The sequence below is a fragment of the Rhineura floridana genome, chromosome 9 (assembly GCF_030035675.1).
Source record: "Rhineura floridana isolate rRhiFlo1 chromosome 9, rRhiFlo1.hap2, whole genome shotgun sequence".
NCBI lineage: Eukaryota > Metazoa > Chordata > Lepidosauria > Squamata > Rhineuridae > Rhineura > Rhineura floridana.
The window spans coordinates 243,424-269,023 of NC_084488.1; the positions used below are offsets into that span (position 1 = coordinate 243,424).

At 43.4% G+C, this 25,600-nt stretch overlaps 1 protein-coding gene and 1 non-coding gene across 4 annotated transcripts in view; one reads left to right on the forward strand and one right to left on the reverse strand.

Moving 5' to 3' along the window:
* The window catches only part of LOC133364423 (kinetochore-associated protein NSL1 homolog), a 61,719-nt gene extending 36,119 nt beyond the window's left edge, over nt 1–25,600 (forward strand). The window contains exon 4 of one of the 3 annotated variants that reach the window (XM_061584919.1): nt 8,787–8,910. In XM_061584919.1, the coding sequence (XP_061440903.1) occupies nt 8,787–8,895 (109 nt within the window). In that variant the 3' untranslated portion in view covers nt 8,896–8,910. Of the gene's footprint in view, nt 1–8,077; nt 8,166–8,786; nt 8,911–25,205 lie in introns of those variants that run through there. The other 2 variants (XM_061584920.1, XM_061584921.1) reach the window with 2 other exon arrangements.
* Nucleotides 8,398–8,516, reverse strand: LOC133364746 (5S ribosomal RNA). Its single transcript, XR_009758021.1, has one exon. It is a non-coding gene; the product is annotated as a 5S ribosomal RNA (ribosomal RNA).

The window sequence follows — 25,600 nt, forward strand, 5'->3', positions numbered from 1 at the left end:
AACTTCCAGGCTGGATTACTGTAATGTGCTCTATGTGGGGCTGCCCTTGAGGTTGGTCCAGGAGCTGCAGCTGGTAAAAAATGTCACCCTGGGCTCCTGCTGGCAAGAAGGGTGGGATATAAATGGAATAATAAATAAATAAATAAAATGTGGTGGTGCGACTGCTTACTGGGGTAGGGTATCACCAATATGTCACCTCAATGCTGAAATAATTGCATTGACTGCCAATTAGATGACGGCTAGCACGCAATTGGCGAAAGACGTGCTGTGAGGCTGATCGGGCACAAGTAAAACATAACCGTGCCTACTGTGTGGTGGTGAGGGTGGCAAAGAAGGCCCACTTCTCTGCCTGCATCGCATCCTCAAGTAGCCATCCAGTGGAGCTTTTCCATATTGTCAGGTATCTGTTGACATCAACTCCAGGAAATGGAGTTTTAGACCCTTTGGAGGCCCTCTGTGAATTGTTTGCTAGGCACTTTGAGGGTAAAGTTGCTCACCTCCATCAGGGCCAGCACCAGACATGCTGGGGCCCTTGGGCAAAAGTCTGCCCTGAGCCCCAGCACTCCCCTTCAGCGATTCATGAATGGCGAGAGCTTCGGGACTCTGCCATTCCCTTGCTTAACTTACCTTGTCCTGTGGTTGCGCATGCAGTGGTGCTCTTAAGAAAGATGGCAGCTGAGGTTTCCCTAAGGAGCTGAAGCCTCTGCTGCCATCTTGGTTCATGGCAGGGATGCAGGCGTGAGGGGCTCCTGCAGATACCATCTTATCAGGAGGTCCATTCTGCCCAACATAGGAAGCAGACCTTTAGTTGTGGCACCAACCGTTTGGAATTCCCTCCCCTTAAATATTAGACAGGTGCAATCTCTGTTATCTTTTTGGTGCCTACTGAAGACCTTCCTCTTTCAAGAAGCCTTTTAAATAGAGACCTTATTCCGAAGCTCTGCTCACGGCCAGAGTTCGATTCCAACAGAAGGAGGAAGTCGAATCTCCGGTAAAAGGGGTCGAGGTCCACTCAGCCTTCCATCCATCCATGGTCGGTAAAATGAGTACCTGGCATACGCTGGGGGGTAAAGAAAGGCCGGGGAAGGAACTAGCAATCCCACCCCATATATACGGTCTGCCCAGTAAACGTTGCAAGACGTCACCCTAAGAGTCGGAAATGACTCGCACTATAAGTGTGGGGACACCTTAACCTTTTTAGAGTGTTTTTAAAGCTTTGTTTGCCACCCTGGGCTCCTTCTGGGAGGAAGGATGGGATATAAATTTAATAAATAAACTTGATAGAACTTACTTCAGAGCAACCATGCTAAAGGTTGTGCTGCAAATTTAATCTTTTAGAGAGCGCTCTTTTCTGAAGCGTGCAGGGACAGAAAAGGAAGGCTTGATTTCATCAGTGTTGTCTCCCATTTGGTCTATTTCATTTCCTCCGACTATGTAGCCAAGCAGAACAAACTGGAAACTGCTTAAGCATGCCAAGCCATAAACACACACCAAGCAATTGTTGAGTAGAATGCATTGATTTTATGGTAGCATTTTCTTTAAATAAGAGGTAATTCTGCAAATGATGTTCTAGTATACTGCTAGCATGTTAAAAGGGTCAATGGACAAGAACACTTTACTAGTGGGATATTTTTATTTTTCAAAAGCTTACAATTAAAATAATATTTCTGAGTTTGTTAACAATGCGCCAAGTTTGCATTCAAAATTTATAATTAGCATGTCAGTCTCTGATGCACAGCAATCAAATCCTAGTCTATAATCTCCTAGCAGTACATATATAAAAACTCTGCTTACTTGCTAAGGTAATTGAAGAAACAACAGCAAAAGCCTGTTCTTTAGCTTGATTAAGGTGTGCAATGCTGTCTACAACACTGAAATTCTTATGTTAGAAATTCTACTAAAGCAGGTTCTAGGCTAAGCTAGCACTGTAAAGGGTGCACAACCAAAACTATAGGATACAGTACATGGGTTGCCTGGATTCACTATTATATTTAAACCTTACATCCCTGTAGCCCAACAATGGGGACCCCAACTCCCATCAGCCCCAGGTAGCATGGCTCAGGGATTATGGGAGTTGGGAGTCCAGCAACATCTGGAGGGCCACAGGTTCCCCTTCCCTGCTCTAGACCTAGAGGGCATCCCCTATCCATGAATGCAAAGAACAATTCATGACGGGTTCAGTAGGAACCTGGGGCCTTTTATGCCTCTTGTAGGGCTTGTCTAAAACCAATAGTAGTCCAGTGGTGAAAGAGTGAGATGAATTGAGCAAGAGTAATAAGCCTTTAAAAAATATGTGCAAGGCCTCTCTGGGCTACCAAGGGCTGTGCAAGGCCTCTCTGGCCTACCAAGGGCTGTGCAAGGCCTCTCTGGGCTACCAAGGGCTGTGCAAGGCCTCTGTGGCCTACCAAGGGCTGTGCAAGGCCTCTCTGGCCTACCAAGGGCTGTGAAAGGCTTCTCTCGGCTACCAAGGGCTGTGCAAGGCCTCTCTGGGCTACCAAGGGCAGTGCAAGGCCTCTCTGGGCTACCAAGGGCTGTGCAAGGCCTCTCTGGGCTACCAAGGGCTGTGCAAGGCCTCTCTGGGCTACCAAGGGCTGTGCAAGGCTATTGCGACTGAGAGGCCTTATTACCCCACAGCAGATTCGACGAGGTGCTCTACTCGCTGCTGCCTGGCAACACCTCAAGTTCCCCTCCTCTCTCTCCAGCCACAGTCCCCGCCTCAATGAGAAAGGGCAGGAAGGCGGTCAGCCACATATGTCAATCACGCATGCGTGGCTGGGGGAATGCTCAGAAGCCGGAGATTGACGTCTTAAAAGAACCTATGGCTGGAGGCTGGAGACAGCCTCCTTTTGCCAGAGACTCCGGCAGAAAACCGGAGATCTGGCAACCCTATGCACAACCTATACTCTGGACAAGAGGCTACTGTAAGGACAGAATATGGAGAAACCGACTGGTTCCCCATCGGAAAGGGTGTGACACAGGGGTGTATTTTATCACCCTATTTGTTCACTCTGTACGCAGAACATATCATACAGAAAGCAGGATTGGACCAAAGTGAAGGAGGTGTGAAAATAGGAGGGACAAATATCAATAGTTTAAGATATGCAGACGATACCATACTCTTAGCAGAAACCAGTAATGATTTCAAACGAATGCTGATGAAAGTTAAAAAGGAAAGCACAAAAGCAGGACTACAGCTGAACATCAAAAAGACTAAAGTAATGACAACAGAAGATGTATGCAACTTTAAAGTTGACAATGAGGACATTGAACTTGTCAAGGATTATCAATACCTCGGCACAATCATTAACCAAAATGGAGACCATAGTCAAGAAATCAGAAGAAGGCTAGGACTGGGGAGGGCAGCTGTGAGAGAACTAGAAAAGGTCCTCAAATGTAAAGATGTATCACTGAACACTAAAGTCAGGATCATTCAGACATAGTATTTCCGATCTCTATGTATGGATGTGAAAGTTGGACAGTGAAAAAAGCTGATAAGAGAAAAATCAACTCATTTGAAATGTGGTGTTGGAGAAGTGCTTTGCGGATACCATAGACTGCAAAAAAGACAAATAATTGGGTGTTAGAACAAATCAAACCAGAACTATCCCTAGAAGCTAAAATGATGAAACTGAGGTTATCATACTTTGGACACATAATGAGAAGACAAGATTCATTAGAAAAGATAATAATGCTTGGAAAAACAGAAGGGAGTAGAAAAAGGGGAAGGCAAAACAAGGGATGGATTGAGTCCATAAAGGAAGCCACAGACCTGAACTTACAAGATCTGAACAGGGTGGTTCATGACAGATGCTCTTGGAGGTCACTGATTCATAGGGTCGCCATAAGTCGTAGTCAACTTGGAGGCACATAACAACAACAACTATGAGAATTAGATGGGCCACTGGCCTGATCAAGCAGGGCTCTTCTGATGTTCTTAACTACTGTGTAGCACTGATGGGGCCTGGAGGAAGGTGGGAGCAAAAGGCCATCACGTATGATACTGAGAAGATTTCCTTTTTGTTGCTGCGAAAATTTAAGCCATATGCTAAATTTATTTATTTATTTAGCAAATGTATAAATCGCTTCACAGCATAAAGCCATCAAAGTGGTGTACAAGATGAAAACAGAATAAAACACAAGCTCTACAAACAATAAAATCAATTCAACAAACTCTACAAACAACAAAGCCATCCACACAAACTCTAAAAGCGACAAAACAATGGCATCAGATCTAAAATGGATAATTTGGTAACTGGGTTACTCCTCAAGGAAAGCCTTCTGAAACAAAAATGTCTTCAGTAGGTGAAGAAACATCACGTTTTGGTGTTGGTGCTTATCTGATTTTGGCTGGTAATTTATTCCAGAGGGCCAGAGCTGTAGTACTAAAAGCCCGGTTTCAAGTGCAGGCTAAGCGTGCCTCTGGGATACAGGATACTTGCAGCAGTGCCCCATCTGAGGAGTGCAGTTGTCAGGCAGGGTGGGTGAGGCAATCCCTTAGGTATCCAAGTCCCAAGTTTAGGGCTTGAAATGCTAAAAGCAAAACCTTTAGCTGAGCCCGGTAGTATACTGCAGTCAGCACAGCTCCCTCAGCAGAGGTGTTAGTTATATGGCGACGACAGGGTGCCCCAGTCAACCACCTAGCTACTGCATTCTGCACCAGCTGCAGCTTCCAGATTAAATCCAAGGGAAGCCCTACATAGAGCACATTGCACTGATCCAATCTTGAGGTTACCAATGCCATAATTGCAGGGGCCGTGCCATCTCAGTTCAGAAACAGCCGTAACTATCTTACCAACCAACACTCCTAGCCACTGAGGCAATCTGCACTTCAGGTGACAAAGATGGATCCAGGAGCACCCCCAAATTACATACCTGTTCCTTCAGAGGGAGTGCAACCCCATCCAGAACAGATAATCAACCTATCACACAGACATGAGAACCACTCTTCCACAGGGCCTCTGTCTTTCTAGGGTTTAAATTCAATTTATTGGCCCTCATCCAGCCCACAACTATGGCCAGATATTGGTCCAGAGCGTGCATGGCTACACCCAATTCAGATGTTATGGAGAAATACAGATGTGTGTCATTAGCAACCTGATGACACTTTGCTTCAACCCTCCTAATGCCTGCTCCCAGTGGCTTCATATAGATGTTAAATAGCACTGGGGACAAAACAGAGTGCCTTGCAGCATCCCATAACATAGATGTCAAGGGGCCAATAAGCATTTCCTCAGTGCCACTCTCTAAAAGCTTGCAGGTAGGACTGGCACTACACAAAACAGTGCCCTTGACATCCATTCCCACAGAGCTAATATCACGGTCGGTAGTTTCAAAAGCCACAGAGACAGCAAAAGAAGCAAGATTGCACTCCTTCATCCATGAGGGTGACTGAGGCCGATTTGGTTCTGAAGGCAGTGGGTCTGTAAACAGGCCGAAATGGGTCTAGATAACCAGTTTCATCCAAGAATATCTGCAAGCTGCTGTGCCACAACCCTGTCAATCCCCTTCCCAAGAAATGGCATACTAGTAACTGGACAGACGGAAAGATCTGTCTGTTCAGTTCTCTCAGTTTCTCATTTTTCCAATGTTAAATTCAGTTCTCTACATTTCTACAGCGATCTGTGAATTTGTTTTACAAAAAAATTCTCATGAAAATTCTTCACAATTTTAGTGTGAATTTCTCAAAATAATTGACAAAGGGGCACATTTTTGCAAGCCATTTCTCATCCTTTCATGCCTTTTTGCCTGTTATTTTCACTCATGTATTCATTTTTATGCACACTTTCCCGTTACATATGCATTTTTGGAAATGCTGTTTAGTTGGCGAACTGCATCCCAAAATTCTAATAAATGCGGATTTCGAAGGATGGCTGTGATTCGGTTCTCATACTGTTTCATAAATTGCAAATTTGAGAAATTCTGCTTGAAATGCGAACTGAATCGAAATTCTCACCCATCCCTAGTCCAGGGTGGGCCTTTCTAGGAGCAGATGCACCCCTGCCTCTTTCAACATGGTGGGCACCACCACCCCATCATGTAATGATGCATTCACCACACCCTGGACCTACCTAGACATGCCCTACCAGCTAGATTTTATTAACCATAAAGGACAGGAATCAAGGGAGCACATGGCTGGACACAAAACTGCAAGCCCTTTGTCAACATCCTCAGGCTGCATCAACTGAAATTGATTCCATACAACCTGACCAGATATGGCACTGGGGACCTCACTTGGTTCTGCAACATCTATGGCATCAAGATCACTGTGAAGCTGAGTGGCTTTACCCTCCAAGTGTCTCATAAATGCATCACAGCGAACCTCAGCCTCAGCCAGCATTACCAATGGTCAGGGAAGATGGGAATTGTGGTCCAACAACATCTGGAGACACACTGGTTGGGAAAGGCTGCTCTGAGGAGTCCAGGGAAATATCCTCCAGGGCCAGTAACCTCCAAACCACTCTGAAAAGCTCCACTGGATGGCTAGTTGAGGATGCAAGGGAGGCAGAGAAGTAGGCCTTTTTTGCCATCTTCACTGCCACATGGTAGACACAGTTATGTGCTCTAACCAAAGTTCAGTCGGTTTTGGCACAAGATTTCCACCACTTACACTCTAGTCATTGTCTACTGGTACTGGCAACACTACCCCCTTGCCAGTGTATGCATAGGGTCGAGGGTTCTTGCTTTCTCCCTACCCTCATATCTACACAAAGTCCTTATATGTCGAACAGTAGGTCACCTAAGCTCACAGGTTATCAACAGCAGTCATCTAGTGTAGGTGGAGAATAGCATAGAAGAGACCCCACTCAAGAACTCTTGGGAGGTACCAGAAATTTTCTAGTTGGGAGTCAGACTTCAGACAGCAGAACAGTCTTTATAATATATGTTATTTATTCATATCGTGCACACTACAACTACTAAAATGCATTCTAGATGGCCTTAGCCATCATTGCAGAAAGAAAACAGAAAAATAGAAATATATATATCTTCACAAAAGAAATTGCTGGATATCCATTTAACATCAAAGTATAAAACTCTGAAGGCACATCTTAATTAAAACAACACTACAATAGATGAAGGACTGAGTTAGACTCCTGCTGGGAGGAAGGACTCCTGCTGGGAGGAAGGGTGGGATACAAATTAAATAATAAATAAATAAATAAGTCATATCACAGACCCAAAATACAAAGGACATAGGAATACATGTTATGATACATCACCCATCAGATGTTATGGATGGAATAGATGGATGGTTCTGCTTTTTTCCAACCACCCCCAGCAGAACTGAAAAGGCCCTGAGTGCTATGAAACCTGGCTTTTTATACACTCTCTCTTCTAAGGGGAAGGTATGTTCCCATGGTCTTTTCTCATTCCCTAGATTTCATGATTCCCACAGATCTGTCATAAACATTCTCATGGGATAATCTTACTAACAAAAATATTTCCGTTCTCACAGATTTCTGTTTTTAAACATAGATGTTCTCAGAGATTCATATCAGTTCATAGGTGAATCGGCCAGGTTACTGCCAGCCATTCAGAAAACCTTACTAAAATGTTTCCTGTTCTCTTCATTGTTTATATTCTAACTTAGACGTGTTTATTTGAAAACTACTATTTTGGCTGTACGCCCAGACTTCTTGGAGGGGGAGAATGGGTACATTTCTTTTTAAAATGCTTTTTCTCCAACTCTGAGGGGGCCCAATTTCAAACTACTCCTGTTTTACTGTTCTTGTACCTATATGTTTATTCGGCCAGATAGGCGACTCACAAATAAAATTTTATTATTATTATTATTTATTATTATTATTATTATTATAGCGACTTTATACACTAGTTCAATAAGTATGAAGCATCTTCAAAACAAATCTAAGCATGTGTAAATTATTTCAGGACATTATATGCATATTTTAAGCCATTATCTGGATCTTCCCATTATATCCCCACTTTGTGAAATCATTGACATATAAAATTGAAATACATATAGTTATTGATTCTTAGTCAATCACAATAACATCATTACTTCTTCTGGTGTCTTCACGTCTTCCGTCTGTGTTGGGGGTTGCTGATTCATCTTCTTCAGGGACACCGCTCCTGGAATATCATACACCTTCAATGGATTCTCTCTGCTGGCTTCTTCAGGACTGGAGGCTTAGTTTATCTAGATTAGATTTGTGCAGCCTGTTTTATGCAGCTGGCTCTGCTCTATATACTAACATGATATAGTATAGCTTTTACCTGTTACCCTTGATATTCACTTATAAAGACGTTAACATATATTGTTGTTGTTATGCCTTCAAGTTGATTTCGACTGATGGTGACCCTATGAATCTTTTTTGGATATATTCATAGGGTTTTCATGGTAAGAGGTATTCAGAGGTGGTTTACCATTGCCTCCCTCTAAGCCTATGGCACCCGGTATTCCCAGGTGGTCTCCCATCCAAGTACTAACCAGGCCTGACCCTGCTTAGCTTCCGAGATCAGATGAGATCGGGCATGTTCTGGGTAGTATGGCCGTAGGCCATTAACATACATAATATATAGAAACATTACTTTTATGTTCTCAAACACTCTCTAAGCCTCAAGCATCTTCTAAGCAAATCGAAACATGTGTAAATGATTTCAGCACATTATATGCATATTTTAAGCCATTATCTGGATCTTCCCATGACACTACCCTGTTTCATCACTTGCAAGTCCCTGGTGTACCAGGAAGCAAAGCGAGCTCTGAGCACCAGAGAGGACACTCGGGTGCAATCCTGTTGACGGCCCATTCCATCTCTCCATTCCAGAATGAGACCAGAGCCTCAGCAGGATCTCCAGCTCTCTCTCATGGAAAATCTCCCAGAGCATTCAGGAATCCGGTGGGCTCCATTAGTCTCCAGTGGCGGACCTTTCTAAGTGGTCTTTCTAAGAAACTGCCACAGCAAATCCAAATCACCAGGAAATGTAATTCTTGAACAGGAGAAGGCAGAAATGGAGCCCTCTTTTCCTTCAAAGTGTAAAAAAAAGGCTTGTACTTGCTGTAAATGACAGACTTTTGTGGGTGCCTTTTTAAAAAACTTAATCACAATGAGTGAATATGAACTAGAGCACCCAGGAATGCATTCCCTTGTCACTGGAGCTGGATGACCTCAGGGTATCCATCAGCATGTCTGAACTAGCATCTACCTGATCACAGAGCCTTTTAAAAACACCAGACACAGAAAGCTGCCTGTTTCTAAGCAGTATAGAGAGAGTGGGGGCTGGCAGAGAGGTATGTTTGTTTTTCTAAATCAGGAAAGGATGCAGCTGGGGCATGGCATGGCATGTGGGTCTGTAGGTGTCTGTGAGTATGAGGTCAGGCTTTATTCCAAGCTAGACTAGTCTGATATTGTCTGTTCTGACTGGCAGCATCTCTCTCAGGTCATCAGGCAGTGCAGGTGCTTCACCACACAGCGGTGGCCCTTCCACATCTGATGCTGATCTAAGGGCTTATCCACATCGGAGCATGATTTTGTGCTAAAGATGCTGTTTATACCTCCGTTTTCTGTTTGCACCATCCACAGTAAGGGCTCAATGCCAGCTGCAAACACAGTGTTTTCTATTCACACTGAGAGGAAGGATCAATCACACAGTTTCCTAATGACCACACCCTCTAATTCAACATTTCAACTTCCTCTGGTTACCTGGCAACTGAGCATGCTCAGTCTGTTCTACCAATTAGTTTCATTTTTTTTAAAAAAAACCAACCCATAAGTGCAAATATTTGTATTTTCACTGGTAAGATACAGCTGAAATATAAATGTTCATTTGAGTAGTGTTATGCTTTTGCACCCAGGTTGGGGGGAACAGAAAAATAAGGCACCGTTTGCAGCAACATAAAAAAGTCTTGCAGAATGGGAGAGAGCAGCAGAGGTTTCTCTTCAGCCCACAGGAAATAAAATGAATGAAGGGAGGAGGAGGGAGTGGGTGCGGGGAGGGGAATAATCAATACATCCACCTAAAAGCATCGGAGCAAAACGTCTGCAAGGACTAGAGTGAAGACTTTTTTTCCTTCCCTAATTGTATTAGAGGATTGGGTTAGTATGGATGTTGATAGCTTCTGTTTGCCTGCAACATCATGTGAACCATGCACATTAAAAGGGGATGTGAGTAGCACCAAACGCACACTAAACCACTGTGTAGATGAGCCGTAACTGTAAGAGGGCTTCCTACGGGCTCCACTATGGATCTTCTTGCTATTGCGATGGCTTCTGCATTCTGCACTAAAATGCAAGGTCTCTGCTTCCTGTGACTTCATTTGCATTTCTTATGGGGAAAGATGCCACTTTGGGATGCCAATAGGCTCTTCTGTGGAGAGCACACCGCATACTTAAAAAAAAAGGCATTTAACCATAACTACGAAGAGATTGCTGGATATTAAGCTCCTGAGCTTGGCCGGGATGTGCCAAGAAAGCATTTTGCTCTGATGCATTTGGCTCGTGAGCATCACTCCCCCCCTTTTTTTCTTTCTCACCCATGCATCAAAAGGTGCCTCCCTTTTATTTAGGGTACCAAAGTGGAGCCAATTGTGGGAGGCCTTTGGGGAAACTGGGCCTCACAAGGAAGCAGCATTAGGTATCCAGGTGGTAGATTAGCCAAGAGGCAATCACAAAGGAAAGATGGTGGCCATACGTGTATATTAGGAGAAATTGACGCTAAAATGCTGGTGATGCTTCATGAGGACTTTAAAAAAAACAATTCACAGACTGATGTGGAAATGCAGACAACTGAAATTGGAATTGCTTTTTAATACTTTTTTTTTAAAACCCAATATGTTTTTTAACCCTTTTTAAAAGATGTTTTTAAAAATGTTTTTAAAGTTGTTTTGTTTTGGTGTATCTTAGGGTCTGTTTTTATGATGTTTTGATGTGTTTTTAGTGCTTCTCTTTGCCGCCCTGGGCTCCTGCTGGGAGGAAGGGCGGGATATAAATCAAATAATAAATAAATAAATAAACAAACTGAATTTAAGATTGAAAAAAATGAGAAACAGAGGAAACCAAAACTGACAGGTTTACCCATCTGTATCTGCAGACCATAAACATTCAAAAATGGCATTGGACTATCCAGGCATCCATAGCAGAAAAAGTCTATATATATATCCATACTTTTCTTTGAAATAGCAGTATGACAAAATCCACGAACAACAAGAAACTGCTCAAAATACAATTTTGACTCATCTTTCCTTTAATGACTGTGACCTAATATGCTGTGAATAATTGTAGCATATGTTCAATAATTTTGGTACAATCCACCCATCAATTCACGCTTTAATTAATACACAATATTCTAATGCAAGAGCAAGAACAGAATTAACAGGAGAGGGAAGAAACCATGTGACTAATCCAGTCCACAGTTATCTATGGAATTTGCTCCCACGGGAGGCAGTGATGGCCACCAACTTGGATGGTTTAAAGAGAGGATTAGACAAATGCATGCAGGATGAGGCTTTCAGTGGCTACTAGCCCTGATGGGCTATGTACCACCTCCACTGTTGAAGGCAGGATGCCTCTGAATGCCAGCTGTGGGAAACTGCAGGAGAGGAGAGTGGTCTTGCACTCAGTCTTGTGGGCTTCCCATAAATATCTGGTGGGCCACTATGAGAACAGGAGGCTGGACTAGATGGGTCATTGGTCTGATCTTGATTATGTTCTTATGGACCAACGAGCATTATTCTTGCTGCACCCTGAGATAGTCCATCAGTCCCAGCCAGCATGGCCAATGGTCTGAGATGGTGGGAGTTGTAGTCCAAAACAAATGGAAGGTGCCATGTTGGCTGTCCCTGATCCAGACTAATAAATAAACACATGCATACATAAAATAGAGAACCCATGTGGTGTAGTGGTTAGAGTGTTGGACTATGACCTGGGAGACCAGGGTTCAAATCCCCATACAGCCATGAAGCTCACTGGGTGACCTTGGGCCAATCACTGCCTCTCAGCCTCAGAGGAAGGCAATGGTAAACCGCCTACCATGAAAACTGTATTCATGGGGTTGCCATAAGTCGGGTTCGACTTGAAGACAGTCCATTTCCATTGCATACATAAAATAATACATCCTCTCCAAAACCTAAATATTGCCCCCAGCAACAACTTCTAAGTTGATCAGGGTTCTGCTCTGATACGCCAGATGGAAATGATCAGGGCAGAAAAGCGGGGAAGTGGTCCTCCAGGAATCGTAAGATGCACCCTGTTCTCACAGTGGCCGACCAGATGCCCATCATGGGAAGCTTGTGAGCAGGACCCAGGTGCAATAGCAGTGCTCTCCCTATTTGTGATTCTGCACCTCTCCCAATGCCACGCCCCTCACTGCCTTTGCTCCACCCTCTCCTTGAGTGCTTTTGTCTGGCTGGGATGGGGCCCTGAGGGTTGTTAATGTCTCTTGTTTGTAGAAACCTCTGGCTTTTTTATAGCAGGAATGCCCCCTGCTCTACAAAGGCAAGCATCAGATATATTGCTCTGTGCATTTTTGCCTCTGGCATTTTAGCATGTGGCCCCCAGAAGGTTTCCCAGAAGGAGAGGTGGCCGTTGGGCTGAAAAAAGATTCACCACCCCTATTAATCATCCCACCCCTATTAGTCATTTCCCTCTGGTTTTTTTTATATCATCCCAAAATTCTTTAGGTTTACCTTACAAAGCTCATTTCTATGCCTTCATATCAACTACATGGGAACACATAAAACTGTTTTTCTCCACAAATATATGTATTTTCTGGCACACTTTCCCCCCAACATACACATTTTTGTACTTGTTATTTGGTAGGACAACTGCACTGCAAAATTCAGAGAAGTGTGAATGTACTGTCCTTATGTTTGCACATTGGTGGGAGAAGTGAATTAAGTACTTTCCCATTAAAATACAAACAAAGTGAACTCCCCCTCCCTAATTATGGCTCAGCTGATGCTGGAGTTGGGTGTCTGTGGGTGAGAATTGGTGGCTCCTGGGGGTCTGGTCTCCATGACCTCTTAATCCCTCCAAGTGAGAAGTAAACTTTCTGCTGTGATCCACTCAGTGATCCCAAGTGTGGGAGACAGAGAAAAAGCTCTTTCCCTCTTTTAAAAATCAGTTTTGATCACACATTTTTGGTTTAAATAGGCGTTAGGGAAATCAGTGTGTCTCGCAGGAGTGATGCCTGCAACTTACATCCAAGAGCATTAGTGACCTGGTGGTCTGGTGCAAAGGTGCAACCATTCATCTGACCTTTGCTAAAAGCCCATTTAGCAGAGAGGAGGACCTGCTGGAAGGCAGCCAAAGTAATTACAAAGAGGGCTGCTTTCGTGAAAGACACGCTTGGAGTTCAACGGGTGGCATTCACTTGTCCTTGCATTCAAGAATGTGCCAGTCCTTACTCCTTTCTGGCTTGTGTGGCATGGCTGATACCACCTCGGGACACTAATGCTAGTTTCCTTTCTGAGGCAAATAGCAGCTTTGGGGAGGGGGCATTACTGTGGTGCAAGGAAAAGGGTTAAATACCCCTCCTTGCAATCCCATTTCTGATTTTCTCTGTCTGTTTTTTTTTAAAATGTAACACCAGGACACATTAAATGCATACGAGCAACATTTTGTTTAGTTCTCAGATAAGATGACAGAGAGGGCCCATCCATACCTAACTGCAGAATCCACGTTTTCCATATTCAGTTGGTGGCCTTGAGATCCACATGTGACCACGCGTTTGTGGTCGGATTATCGTGAAAATGTGATGATCAAGCATCCATACGTGTGGGCTTTTTTTTGGTCTAAATTGCTTTACCATTGGCCACTCCCCAAAGCCCACCCCTTTTCAGTGATTGGTCCACAACAGTTGTTTGCTTTTAGTGTGCTTTTTCAAAAGAGTGCAGAAACTTTGATCTTCTTTTTAAAATTCCCACTCATGTGCAGGTTTGTGGATGTGCTACTGGGTGGGAAGGAGACAGGGGGCATGGCATGTGACGGAGGAACGCCCGTGGACTGCCTATTGCAGGAAAGTCTGCGGCATTGCTTCTGAGTGCATATTGGTTTTGTGGTGGTATTTCTAATGTGGATTTGTGAACATGAAAATCCGTACTAGCTTGCAACATCATATGGACGACAGTGAAGTAATGAGGACACAAAGCAATAACATTGCAGATTATACAGTCGTATGGACGAGTCCAGAGAGTGAAGATGGGTACTTGCCCCATGCAACTTACAGTCAATAATTTTAGACAGCAGGAGGTACAACAAAGTGAGAGAGGGGAAAGAAGGTGAGGCAGAAGAATTGAGTTCCAGGTAAATGGGCCATTGAGGGAGAAGGTGTGGGATTTGACATGTCTGGAGTGGGAGGACGTTCACCCAGAATGCCTCTTTGATTCTGAAATCCGACTCAGATCCCACCATGCATGATCACAGCCACACTCCGACCAGGCAAAGACACTGAAATGGGGCATGGAGTGGGGCTGGTGAGAGGTGAGGCTTGGCAAGGTCCTCAAGAGAGGACCTCAAGGGCCAGGCAGAGAGGCCTGTGGGGCATCATCTGTCCCCTAGGCCTGATTTTCCTCACCCTAGCATGAAGAATTCCTCCTTCACGAATCTCTGAGGTCATAACTAGGCAGAGAGATGCAGGTATGAAAAGCCACACCTTCTTAGGGTTACTTCCAGTGCCAGAAGTTGGCATTGTTGGGCATTTGCCAAGGTGTATTCCTCACTAGGGGGGCACTGCCTGTGCACCTGCTCTCTCTGAGCGAGTGAGCAGATGGAGGAGAAGGAGCAGGGACCTCCAGATTGTTGTCCTCTTGGAGGTGGCACTGATTGGGCCCAGCTGAACAGGCAGGGACAGCAGTGGTGAGCTGGAGGTAGCAGCCGTCAAGCAGGGGGTGTGGGGCACCAAGGGCCACTTGCCAAAGGGCCCCATGCATCCTGGAACCAGCATTCATAATCAGGATCTTATATGGTGCTCGGAATGGGTGGCTGTTACTAGGGATGGCAGAGAAATTTGATTAGTGTACCTTTCATAACTTGCACTTCCTGAAGCGATCCATGAACCAAAACACAGCTGTCCTTGGAAAGTCACACCTCTCCAAACTTTGCAATCAAATTAAAAATGTGTACAACAATGCATTAGGGAAACATGTCCATAAATATCCATATATAAGTAGAACATGGGACGCTGCTGTATACCGAATCAGATTACTGGTCCCCCTAGCTCAGTATTGTCTGCACTGACTGGCAGCTGCTCTCTGAGGTTTCAGACAGGGAGTCATTTCCAGCCCTACCTGGAGATGCTGGGGATTGGAACTGGGACCTTCTGCATGCAAAGCAGGGGCTCTAACAGTGAGCTATGGCTCATTCCCCCAAATAACCTGCAAAACAAAAAGGGAAATTGCATACAAAGATTTATTTAGTTGAAAAATGTTTGGACTGCTAAACATTAGGAAATATCACAGCAATGTATGACAGTAAAAATACAGTGAGTTAGACAGATTAAAACAGTTTCCCAAAAGAAATCTGATACTACTCATGCGTGAAATATGTACGTTAGGAGAAATTGGCACTGAAATGATGCTGTATTTTCATGATGACTTTTTAAAAAAAATAAATCACAAACTGACATAGGCCATATTCACACCACACATTTGCTGCATTATTATTCCACTTTAAACAGCTATGGATTCTCCCAAAGAATCTTGGGAAGTGAAGTTTGTGAAGGGTGCTAAGAGTTATTAGGAGACCCTTATTCCCCTCACAGAGCTGCAATCTCCACAGTGGTTTAACAGTCAGCCCCTCTTCCCAGGGAACTCTGGTCATTGCAGGTCATCGAGGAGAATAGGGGTCTCTTAAGAACTCTCAGCACCCTTCACAAACTACAGTTCCCAGGATTCTTTGGAGGAAGCCATGACTGTTTAAAGTGGAATAATAGTACAATAAATGTATGTTGATAGAAATGTAGCAAACAGAATTTTAAGACCGAAAAATGACAAACCAAAACTGCCAGACATTCACAGCTGTTACATGCCCTGACCTCCTATGGATAGAGCAGGGCACATGTGTGTGTGTGTGTGTGTGTGTGAGAGAGAGAGAGAGAGAGAGAGAGAGAGAGCACAAGAATTTTGGGGTCAGTATCTTGTTTCTCTTGCCTTAAATGTCTCTTGTAAAATGGATTGGATAGTGCAGGAATCACATCCATTTTTTTAATATATATATATATCAGCACCTTAAACCATCGACATCAACTTGATCCCTGATCTGTTATTGCATTTTCCTTTCCCAAATGCATTGGGCCAAAGAATGGAATAGAAATTGCCTCCAGGGGGTTCTGTTCTTCTGAAAACATTTAAAATTGTAATGTAGATGATCTGGCATCTGCAGCCCAAATCACTTTGGAGCTCAGGGATGGTAATGGATTCAAGCATTCAGAATGTCAGACTTTTGTCAAGTCGCATTGGAACTTCAGTCATCCAAAGAAAATGATTCCTTTGCAAGAGACTCAGGAGAAAGATGGAAGAGAATGTGCAAGACTCTTTTAAATAGTGTGCGTGTGAGTGAGTGAGAGAGAGAGAGAGAGAAGAGAAGAGAGATAGTGGGTGCTTCATTTCCTGAGTTCTTAAAACAGTCAGCAAGTGAAACAGGATCAAATCTTCAAAGCCTCATCATCTGGAGAAAAAAACCCTCATTCATAAATATTTGAGTGCTGTGGGAAAGGACCAGACATTTGTTTGTATCTTTGTTTTGTCATAACAACGGAAGGAAGAGGGAGAGCACACAGAGCAGAGGTACCACAAAGCTGACCAGCCACCTGATCTAAATATAGGGTTAATAATCTAGTTATGAGTCTAATTTAGAAAACTGTGTGTGTGTCTGTATTAATTTGCTAGATGCACAAAGTTTCAGAGCAAACTGGAGCCCAGCTGCCATTCTTCTGCTTTTAAAGAATCCGAAAAGCATTTTGATAAGGATGGAGATCCCTGAACCTGAACTAACATTTGCAGGAAGGGATTCTGAGGAACTGAGACAAATAGTGGTAACGAGAGAGGAAGTTCTAGGCTTAATGGACAATATAAAAACTGACAAATCACCGGGCCCGGATGGCATCCACCTGAGAGTTCTCAAAGAACTCAAATGTGAAATTGCTGATCTGCTAACTAAAATATGTAACTTGTCCCTCGGGTCCTCCTCTGTGCCTGAGGACTGGAAAGTGGCAAATGTAACGCCAATCTTCAAAAAGGGATCCAGAGGGGATCCCAGAAATTACAGGCCAGTTAGCTTAACTTCTGTCCCTGGAAAACTGGTAGAAAGTATTATTAAAGCTAGATTAACTAAGCACATAGAAGAACAAGCCTTGCTGAAGCAGAGCCAGCATGGCTTCTGCAAGGGAAAGTCCTGTCTCAGTAACCTATTAGAATTCTTTGAGAGTGTCAACAAGCATATAGATAGAGGTGATCCAGTGGACATAGTGTACTTAGACTTTCAAAAAGCGTTTGACAAGGTACCTCACCAAAGACTTCTGAGGAAGCTTAGCAGTCATGGAATAAGAGGAGAGGTCCTCTTGTGGATAAGAAATTGGTTAAGAAGCAGAAAGCAGAGAGTAGGAATAAACGGACAGTTCTCCCAATGGAGGGCTGTAGAAAGTGGAGTCCCTCAAGGATTGGTATTGGGACCTGTACTTTTCAACTTGTTCATTAATGACCTAGAATTAGGTGTGAGCAGTGAAGTGGCCAAGTTTGCTGACGACACTAAATTGTTCAGGGTTGTTAAAACAAAAAGGGATTGCGAAGAGCTCCAAAAAGACCTCTCCAAACTGAGTGAATGGGCAGAAAAATGGCAAATACAATTCAATATAAACAAGTGTAAAATTATGCATATTGGAGCAAAAACTCTGAATTTCACATATACGCTCATGGGGTCTGAACTGGCGGTGACCGACCAGGAGAGAGACCTCGGGGTTGTAGTGGACAGCACGATGAAAATGTCGACCCAGTGTGCAGCAGCTGTGAAAAAGGAAAATTCCATGCTAGGGATAATTAGGAAAGGTATTGAAAATAAAACAGCCGATATCATAATGCCGTTGTATAAATCTATGGTGCGGCCGCATTTGGAATACTGTGTACAGTTCTGGTCGCCTCATCTCAAAAAGGATATTATAGAGTTGGAAAAGGTTCAGAAGAGGGCAACCAGAATGATCAAGGGGATGGAGCGACTCCCTTACGAGCAAAGGTTGCAGCATTTGGGGCTTTTTAGTTTAGAGAAAAGGCGGGTCAGAGGAGACATGATAGAAGTGTATAAAATTATGCATGGCATTGAGAAAGTGGATAGAGAAAAGTTCTTCTCCCTCTCTCATAATACTAGAACTCGTGGACATTCAAAGAAGCTGAATGTTGGAAGATTCAGGACAGACAAAAGGAAGTACTTCTTGACTCAGCGCATAGTTAAACTATGGAATTTGCTCCCACAAGATGCAGTAATGGCCACCAGCTTGGACGGCTTTAAAAGAAGATTAGACAAATTCATGGAGGACGGGGCTATCAATGGCTACTAGCCGTGATGGCTGTGCTCTGCCACCCTAGTCAGAGGCAGCATGCTTCTGAAAACCAGTTGCCGGAAGCCTCAGGAGGGGAGAGTGTTCTTGCACTCGGGTCCTGCTTGTGGGCTTCCCCCAGGCACCTGGTTGGCCACTGTGAGAACAGGATGCTGGACTAGATGGGCCACTGGCCTGATCCAGCAGGCTCTTCTTATGTTCTTATGTTCTTATGAGACGTCCTGTCACATATTCATTGGGACAAGATAGGCTGTCATCTTGTGCGTGCTCTATGGGCATTAGAAGATACAAAGAGCGTTGCTGGATCAGATCAAAGGGGGCACATCTAGTCCAGCGTCCTGTTCTTCTCACAGTGACCAGCCAGATGCCCCAAAGGGAAGCCTGCAAGTAGGACTTGAGCACAAGAGCACTCTTCCCACTTGTGATTCCCAGCAACAGAGGCACGCTGCTTTCCTATAACACCAGCCCTATATCAGCACAATATTAGTTGTCAGCACAATTCAAGGTACTGGTGCTGTCCAGTGGCATATCTGGAAGACCACCTCTTCCTGTATAAGCCTGTCCTTCCATGTGGTGTGGTCTCCATTGAAATAGGCTCCCCACACCTCATGTTCAATGGAAAGATCTCTTATGCAGTTGCAAGCCATGCTATTAATGGAAGGGATAGTTAGGACCTGAGACTCAGCCTAGGGGGAAACCTATGACTGTGTTTGCTCAGAGCTCTTTTCAGGCACTAAATGGAACACATGTGTTCAGCGACAGTCCCTGTGACTGGTTGGCAGGCAGTAAGAAGGCTCTAGATAGGCCTGGTACAAGCAATGGTAACTAGGGATTTTGTCTGTTTCGCCCACTATTCATCGCATGCAGGACTGTTTCCATTCTGTTGCAGTTCCTCTTCCTCTAAAAACTATCTCGCTGTCCACTATGGCGAAAATACATAACTTCCGTAATTTAAAAAAATACATAAATTACATTGTCATGACGTTATTCCACCCCATTCATTGAAATGGAAAGGAAACAATGCAAATGGTGAAAAAACTGAGGTATGGACTGATAGCAACAACAGCAGCAGTGAATGCTGATCCCATACACTGGATTAGTTTCCTTTTCAGACATGCTATCAGTAAAGGGAGGTTAACAGCTAAACGGCTAAATGGCAGATAACAGCAAGCAGGAAAACAGATTAAGCCCCTGGCTGCCGACATTTCGTTTGAAAGCAGTAGAAACAAACGAAGTAGAGCCCAGGAAATTCCTTTATCAGAGCAAAGGGAACACCTCGTACTCCTGAAGAGTTACTTATTTATCTACCTAATAAACCTGAAATGGTATTGACAAGGAGGGCACGAAAAGTGCTTGAAGCAAGCTCACCATTTAAAGCAGCAGAAACATCTCAAAATGGTCAGGGAACAGAACAGCCACAGCCCTCTACAATAACTCTTGTTGTTAAGGATAACAAAGAGGATGGGAGTCAGCAAAAAATAACCCAATTCTTCCAGCCAACTCTAAAAATCCAAAAGGAACACTCAGAGAGGTGGATCCCCCTATGCCCAAATGAATGGTCAATAGATACTAAAAATCTAATTGAATGGGAAGATGCCTCTCCAACAACCCCTAACCTGGCGTTAGAGCTGGAGATGGCTGAACAAAAGGATCGGGAGTATGCCAAATTATCTGCTCAAGGTAATAAATTCCTCGAGGGGGACACTCCCACTGAAAAGACTGCTAATGCATTACTCTCAGTTGAAGACTATGGCAACATGACCTTCATAGAACACACAGCACAAAGACACGATCAACAGTACTTACACCCCTCAAGCCTGTCTAAGTTAAATGTCGAGTTAGGACAGATAAGAGTATTCCTTACTGAGTGTAATCGCCTATTAACAGATCTAGCGGAATTTCATTTAAAACTTCTGGCTCCTCATCAGCAAAAACCAGTAATTAGCTCAAAGAACGTTCATCTTCCCGAAGACAAAGTACTAGTTCCCAAAAAACAACTGAAAGGAAAAAAGATGAAAACAAAAATCCCACCAAAAAGAAAAAAAAACAAAGAACATAAAAAACATAAAATCAGTGAAAGGGAACAAAATAATTTTTCACAAGTTATTCAAGAGACTGGATCAGAATACATCACATATGAAAGGAAAATCAGGCAGGAGAAAGAAAGCCACTCTAACAAAGGGCAACATGGACATTCAGGAGACGAATAATCTAAGAGCAAGCCCGCAGACCTCACATGACCACCCAATTGATGACCATGACCATGCATACCAACAAGAATCATGGAACCTGAGATGGATTCAACATAAAATAGTCCCTGTCAACTATCCCAAACCAACTGGTTTGCAATTTCAAACGGCAAGGAAACAACACCTCCTAATGTTTTTACAACAATGTTCCCAATTCAATTTCCACATGAAAGATATAAAAAGGGTCGAATACCTATATTACAACGGAATTAATGCCAGGGCAGTGATCTCGTTTGCTACACTGTGGAAGGCAAAAAATTTCTGGCAAGAAAGATTCTCACTTGCTCGACAGGGGGTTTATGCTCAACGTTACTTTGAAAATAAGGCAACTCCTCAACCTCTGTTTGTCAAAAAGACTTTCAGTTCTCTACCATACCCGACATACAACATGAGATCCAAAACACCAGAGAATTCAACTTTCTTGGACCACGCAGAGCAATCCACGGTTCCAAAAACGATAACATCAGATTCGGATACCTCGAGGACTTCACCCGCACAAGAGTTGAACCAAACTCTATACTGGTCACAGGAACCTCTCGATGAGGATGAAATATCACTCCTGGAAGCTTTTGCTGCACTTCCGTTCAATGAAAGAATTGCAATTCTCGCCAGACTGGACCTCATGAAATTTCGCCTGGTGAATGCACATATCCAGCTCCCAATGCCAAATGTTCCCTCTCCGTTATCCAGTACCACTGGAGCCGGAAATGAGTGGAACTTAGCCCAATCAGAGAGGATATCTCCACCGACATCCAACTATGTGCATAAAGAGATAACAAATTTGCCGAAACAGAAAGAGTGTTCAAATATTAGTTTTGATAGTACCTCTGGAACAAATAGCAATTGACCCTTTCAGATTCTTTCATGGAATATCATGGGATGGAACAACAAATCCCATGACGCTGAATGGTCATTATACCTACAAAAATTTAAGATCATATGTTTACAAGAAACATGGCTTCCTGCAGAAGATGCACCATTTCTCCGAGGCTACCGAGTTTTTAATATACCGGCAATAAAAATCAAAAACAAAGGGAGAGCAAGCGGGGGCCTTACTACATTAATCTCGGTGGATTTACTGCTGGAGTCTGAGATACTACCCTGCGGTGATTCACAATATGCCTTACCTGTAAGACTATTTGATGAGAAGTTTGGTTCACTTATATGCATAAACATCTACTTCCCACCTAAAATAGCTCGAATGGAATCAGCGTGGGAACACCTTTCAGACATAATGAGCGAAATAAAGAAACAACATCCACAATCCCATTTCATTCTTTGTGGGGACTTTAACGCCAGACTAGGCCAAATAAGTACATGGATGGAAGTCACTTCGAACTTTGATCCTTTCCCATCCCCAGTCATAGAAATCAGGTCATCGCAAGACATATTCACCAACAAGCAAGGACGTTGGCTAGCAGAGTTCTTGAAACTGTCATCTCTCCATAGTCCACATGGCTCTGAAAAGGACTCTTCTAATGGAACACACACATATATGACCAGTAGAGGGGCAAGCGTAATCGATTACATGTTTATTTCGATGCCCCTTTACTCAAAGGTCACTGGGTTCAAAGTAGACAACAGGCCAGAGAGTGATCACTTTCCCCTATTGCTGTCTTTAAAAACGCCCCTTCCCAGCCTTCCTCCTAAAAAGCTCGTGAGGGATGGGTGTTTACTAACAGAACGGAGAAAGCCCTGGTCTCAAGAGGTACATACCTCTATTGACCATCTCCTGACAAGTTCCCAACTTCAAGTCCTCAAACAAAATCTTATAAATGATTCTGGTGAAGCCCTGGCCCACTATCAAAACATAACTCAAGCCCTAAGACCAAAATTAATAAAGATACACTTACAGGAGCCACATAGATATTGGGCCAAGTCATGGTTTGACAGAGATTGCAAAAAGGCCAGGAAACAGTTAATGAAATATGCAAGGGGTTTTTTACGAGATCTGACAAACTTTACTCGAATAACTTTAGTGTCACGCAGATCAAGTTATAAGCAGTTGTTAACACAGAAAAAGAACTAATTTGCCAGAACCGGCTGGCTCTCTCTAGCACAAGCGGTTAAGGACAGAAACGAGAGTAAGTTCTGGGATTTGATATCTAGAGGGACAAACCGACCCCGAGAGCCTTGTCAGATTACAGCAAAACAATGGTTCGATTACTATGTCGGTCATAATAATCAACAAATTTCACCACACCCCCTGCCCCTCCCACGGCAGGAGACATCAATGCCTCACTGGCCAACAGTCTCACCACTTTTAATTAAGGACTTAATCTCTTCTCTCAAACATGGGAAGGCCCCTGGTGAGGACATGATACTCCCAGAAACTTATAAAAACTTCCCAGACTGGTGGGCTCCTGTCTTGGCCAAGCTTTTCACACAAATAAACATCTCAGGCGTTCTTCCAGTTGGTTGGAATACAAGTATAATCATCCCAATATACAAAAAAGGTGATCGCTCAGACCCGAATAACTATCAACCCATAAGCCTGATAGATATTGGAGCTAAACTGTACACAAAATTTCTTATGATGAAACTAGAGGAGTGGGAGGAGGAAAATCAGATAATCTGCCCCAAACAAGCAGGATTTAGGAAAGGCTGTAGCACTACAGATCACTGCGCTACTCTTTCCTTCCTAGCAAAAAAATCAATGCAAGGTCCGACAAAACGTTTATACGTAGCCTTTGTAGATCTAGCGGCTGCGTTTGATTCAATAGATAGACCAAGACTATGGGAGAAACTTAAAAATTCCAAAATAGATAGTCGTCTTCTATTCTTAATAAAATCATTATACTCTAACACCAGCTCCAGAGTCAGAGTGGGCCCAACAGGCTCCCTGACAGACCCTTTTTTAATAACTAAAGGAGTTAAACAGGGATGTCCCTTGGCCCCATTCTTATTTAACTTCTATTTAAACGATATTGTATCGGCAGTCTCGGGAATGGACCTTTTCCCCCCTTCTTTGGGTCAAAGGAAAGTTTCCCTCATGTTATACCCAGACGATATGGTTTTATTGTCAATAACCCGCAACGGACTCAAAAGGGCTCTAGTAAAGTTATCATCATATTGTGTTACCGAAAAACTACAAATTAATAGCTCCAAAACAAAAATCATGGTATTTGGCAAAAGGTCACCAATGCACAAATGATCAATCAATGGTCACCCAATCGAGCAATGTCGAACTTTTAAATATCTTGGTGTCCATTTCTCCGATTCCCTTTCTTGGAGAAAGCATATAGAGTGCACTAAACTGGCCGCACTTAGAGCTAGTGGAACTATCCAGAATTTCTATCGCTCAGTAGGTGGCAACCTAGTCTCCCCGGCTCTAAAATTATTTCAAGCCAAAGTTGTTCCTATGATGCAATATGGAGCACCTATTTGGGGATGGGAAAACCCTCTACTTGACCAATTAGAGATAGTTCAAAACAAATTTCTAAAAAAACTTCTGCTTCTACCATCAGCGACCCCAGCGGTGCTAATTCGGGCCGAGACAGGGATTTCATCAGTTAGGGCAAAAATTCATTCAACCCTGGTAAATTACTGGAAGGCGAATAAGCAATCTTCCCCAAGGCAAATTTTGAAAATCAGCTCAATAAGTGTATGGTCGGACAAATTTTGGTCTGCCCAACTAACAAAAATTTGCCAACTTTACCACATAGACCCTAAAGCCCTACAAGACCCTTCTAACAAAACCAGCTTCACGGAGGTTCTTCTCCGGCATATTGCTTGGATGGATAGGCTAACTATAATAAATTCTAATTTCACACGATGGTATAGTCTTTTCAAATCAGATCAAACCAAAGCGAACTATTTAGATTTTCTTACAGCAGTAAATCTTCATCATGCCTTCACAGCTTTGAGATTCCAATCGATGCCTTCGGCATACTTGACTGGCAGATATAACGGGACCCCCCGTGCCCAAAGACTGTGCATCTGTGACACTCCCGAGGTGGAAGATCTTCCACACTACTTGCTAGAATGCTCCCTATACAAACACCCCCGGTCAAAATTCCTGGACGAGGCGCTGACACATGCGCCCGTAGACCTACTCTCGCGTATTTCCTTCCTTCTCTCAGACAGGGACCCAGGCATTACATACAGGGTAGCTTTATTTGCCCTAGCAGCGCAGAAATTACGGAAGAAACGTATAGAGGAACTAGGACTTACTGTCTAGATAATACATGTTGCTATACTGATTGTTATAATAACAATGATTTTAATTATATTTTAAAAATGTTTACCTGATAGAAAATGTACCATTTATTTTATAGTAATAATATTTAAGATCCCAATTGTAATTTCAAAATGATTCACCTCACTAAGTGTATGACCTGTTTGAGGCCTACGGCCAGACAGTAATAAAATGATGATTTCAGACATGGGATGCATAAGCGAACATTGACAATTTCCATTCCCGTCTCTGTCTTCACTTGGATTCCCCGACAGCCCTCATGGTAACCTAGACTTCTGCCTTGGCCTGGCCAGTGGAGCTTCAATGCCTTTGACTCTTCAACCTCCCAGTAACTGATTTCAGGGAGCTGAGTTGAAGAGATGGCATGGACAACCTCCAGCACTCAGAGACCTGAGCAAATATCTCCTCTTCCCACCAAGAACCTAGAATGAGAAATGTAACGGGATTGGAAGGTGAGTGTGATACTCCAGACTGGTCTAACCAATAAAACTAATGAAGATTATCATGATGGGCCTGGCAAAGTGGCCAAATACCATTTCTTCTCTGTGGGTATTTCTCCTGTGGACCGTTCTAAGAATCAGGGCTTATTTTCCTTCTCCCTCCTCCCAGCTGGGCAGTGTGCTAATTAAATTAGCAAATGTGTAAATGA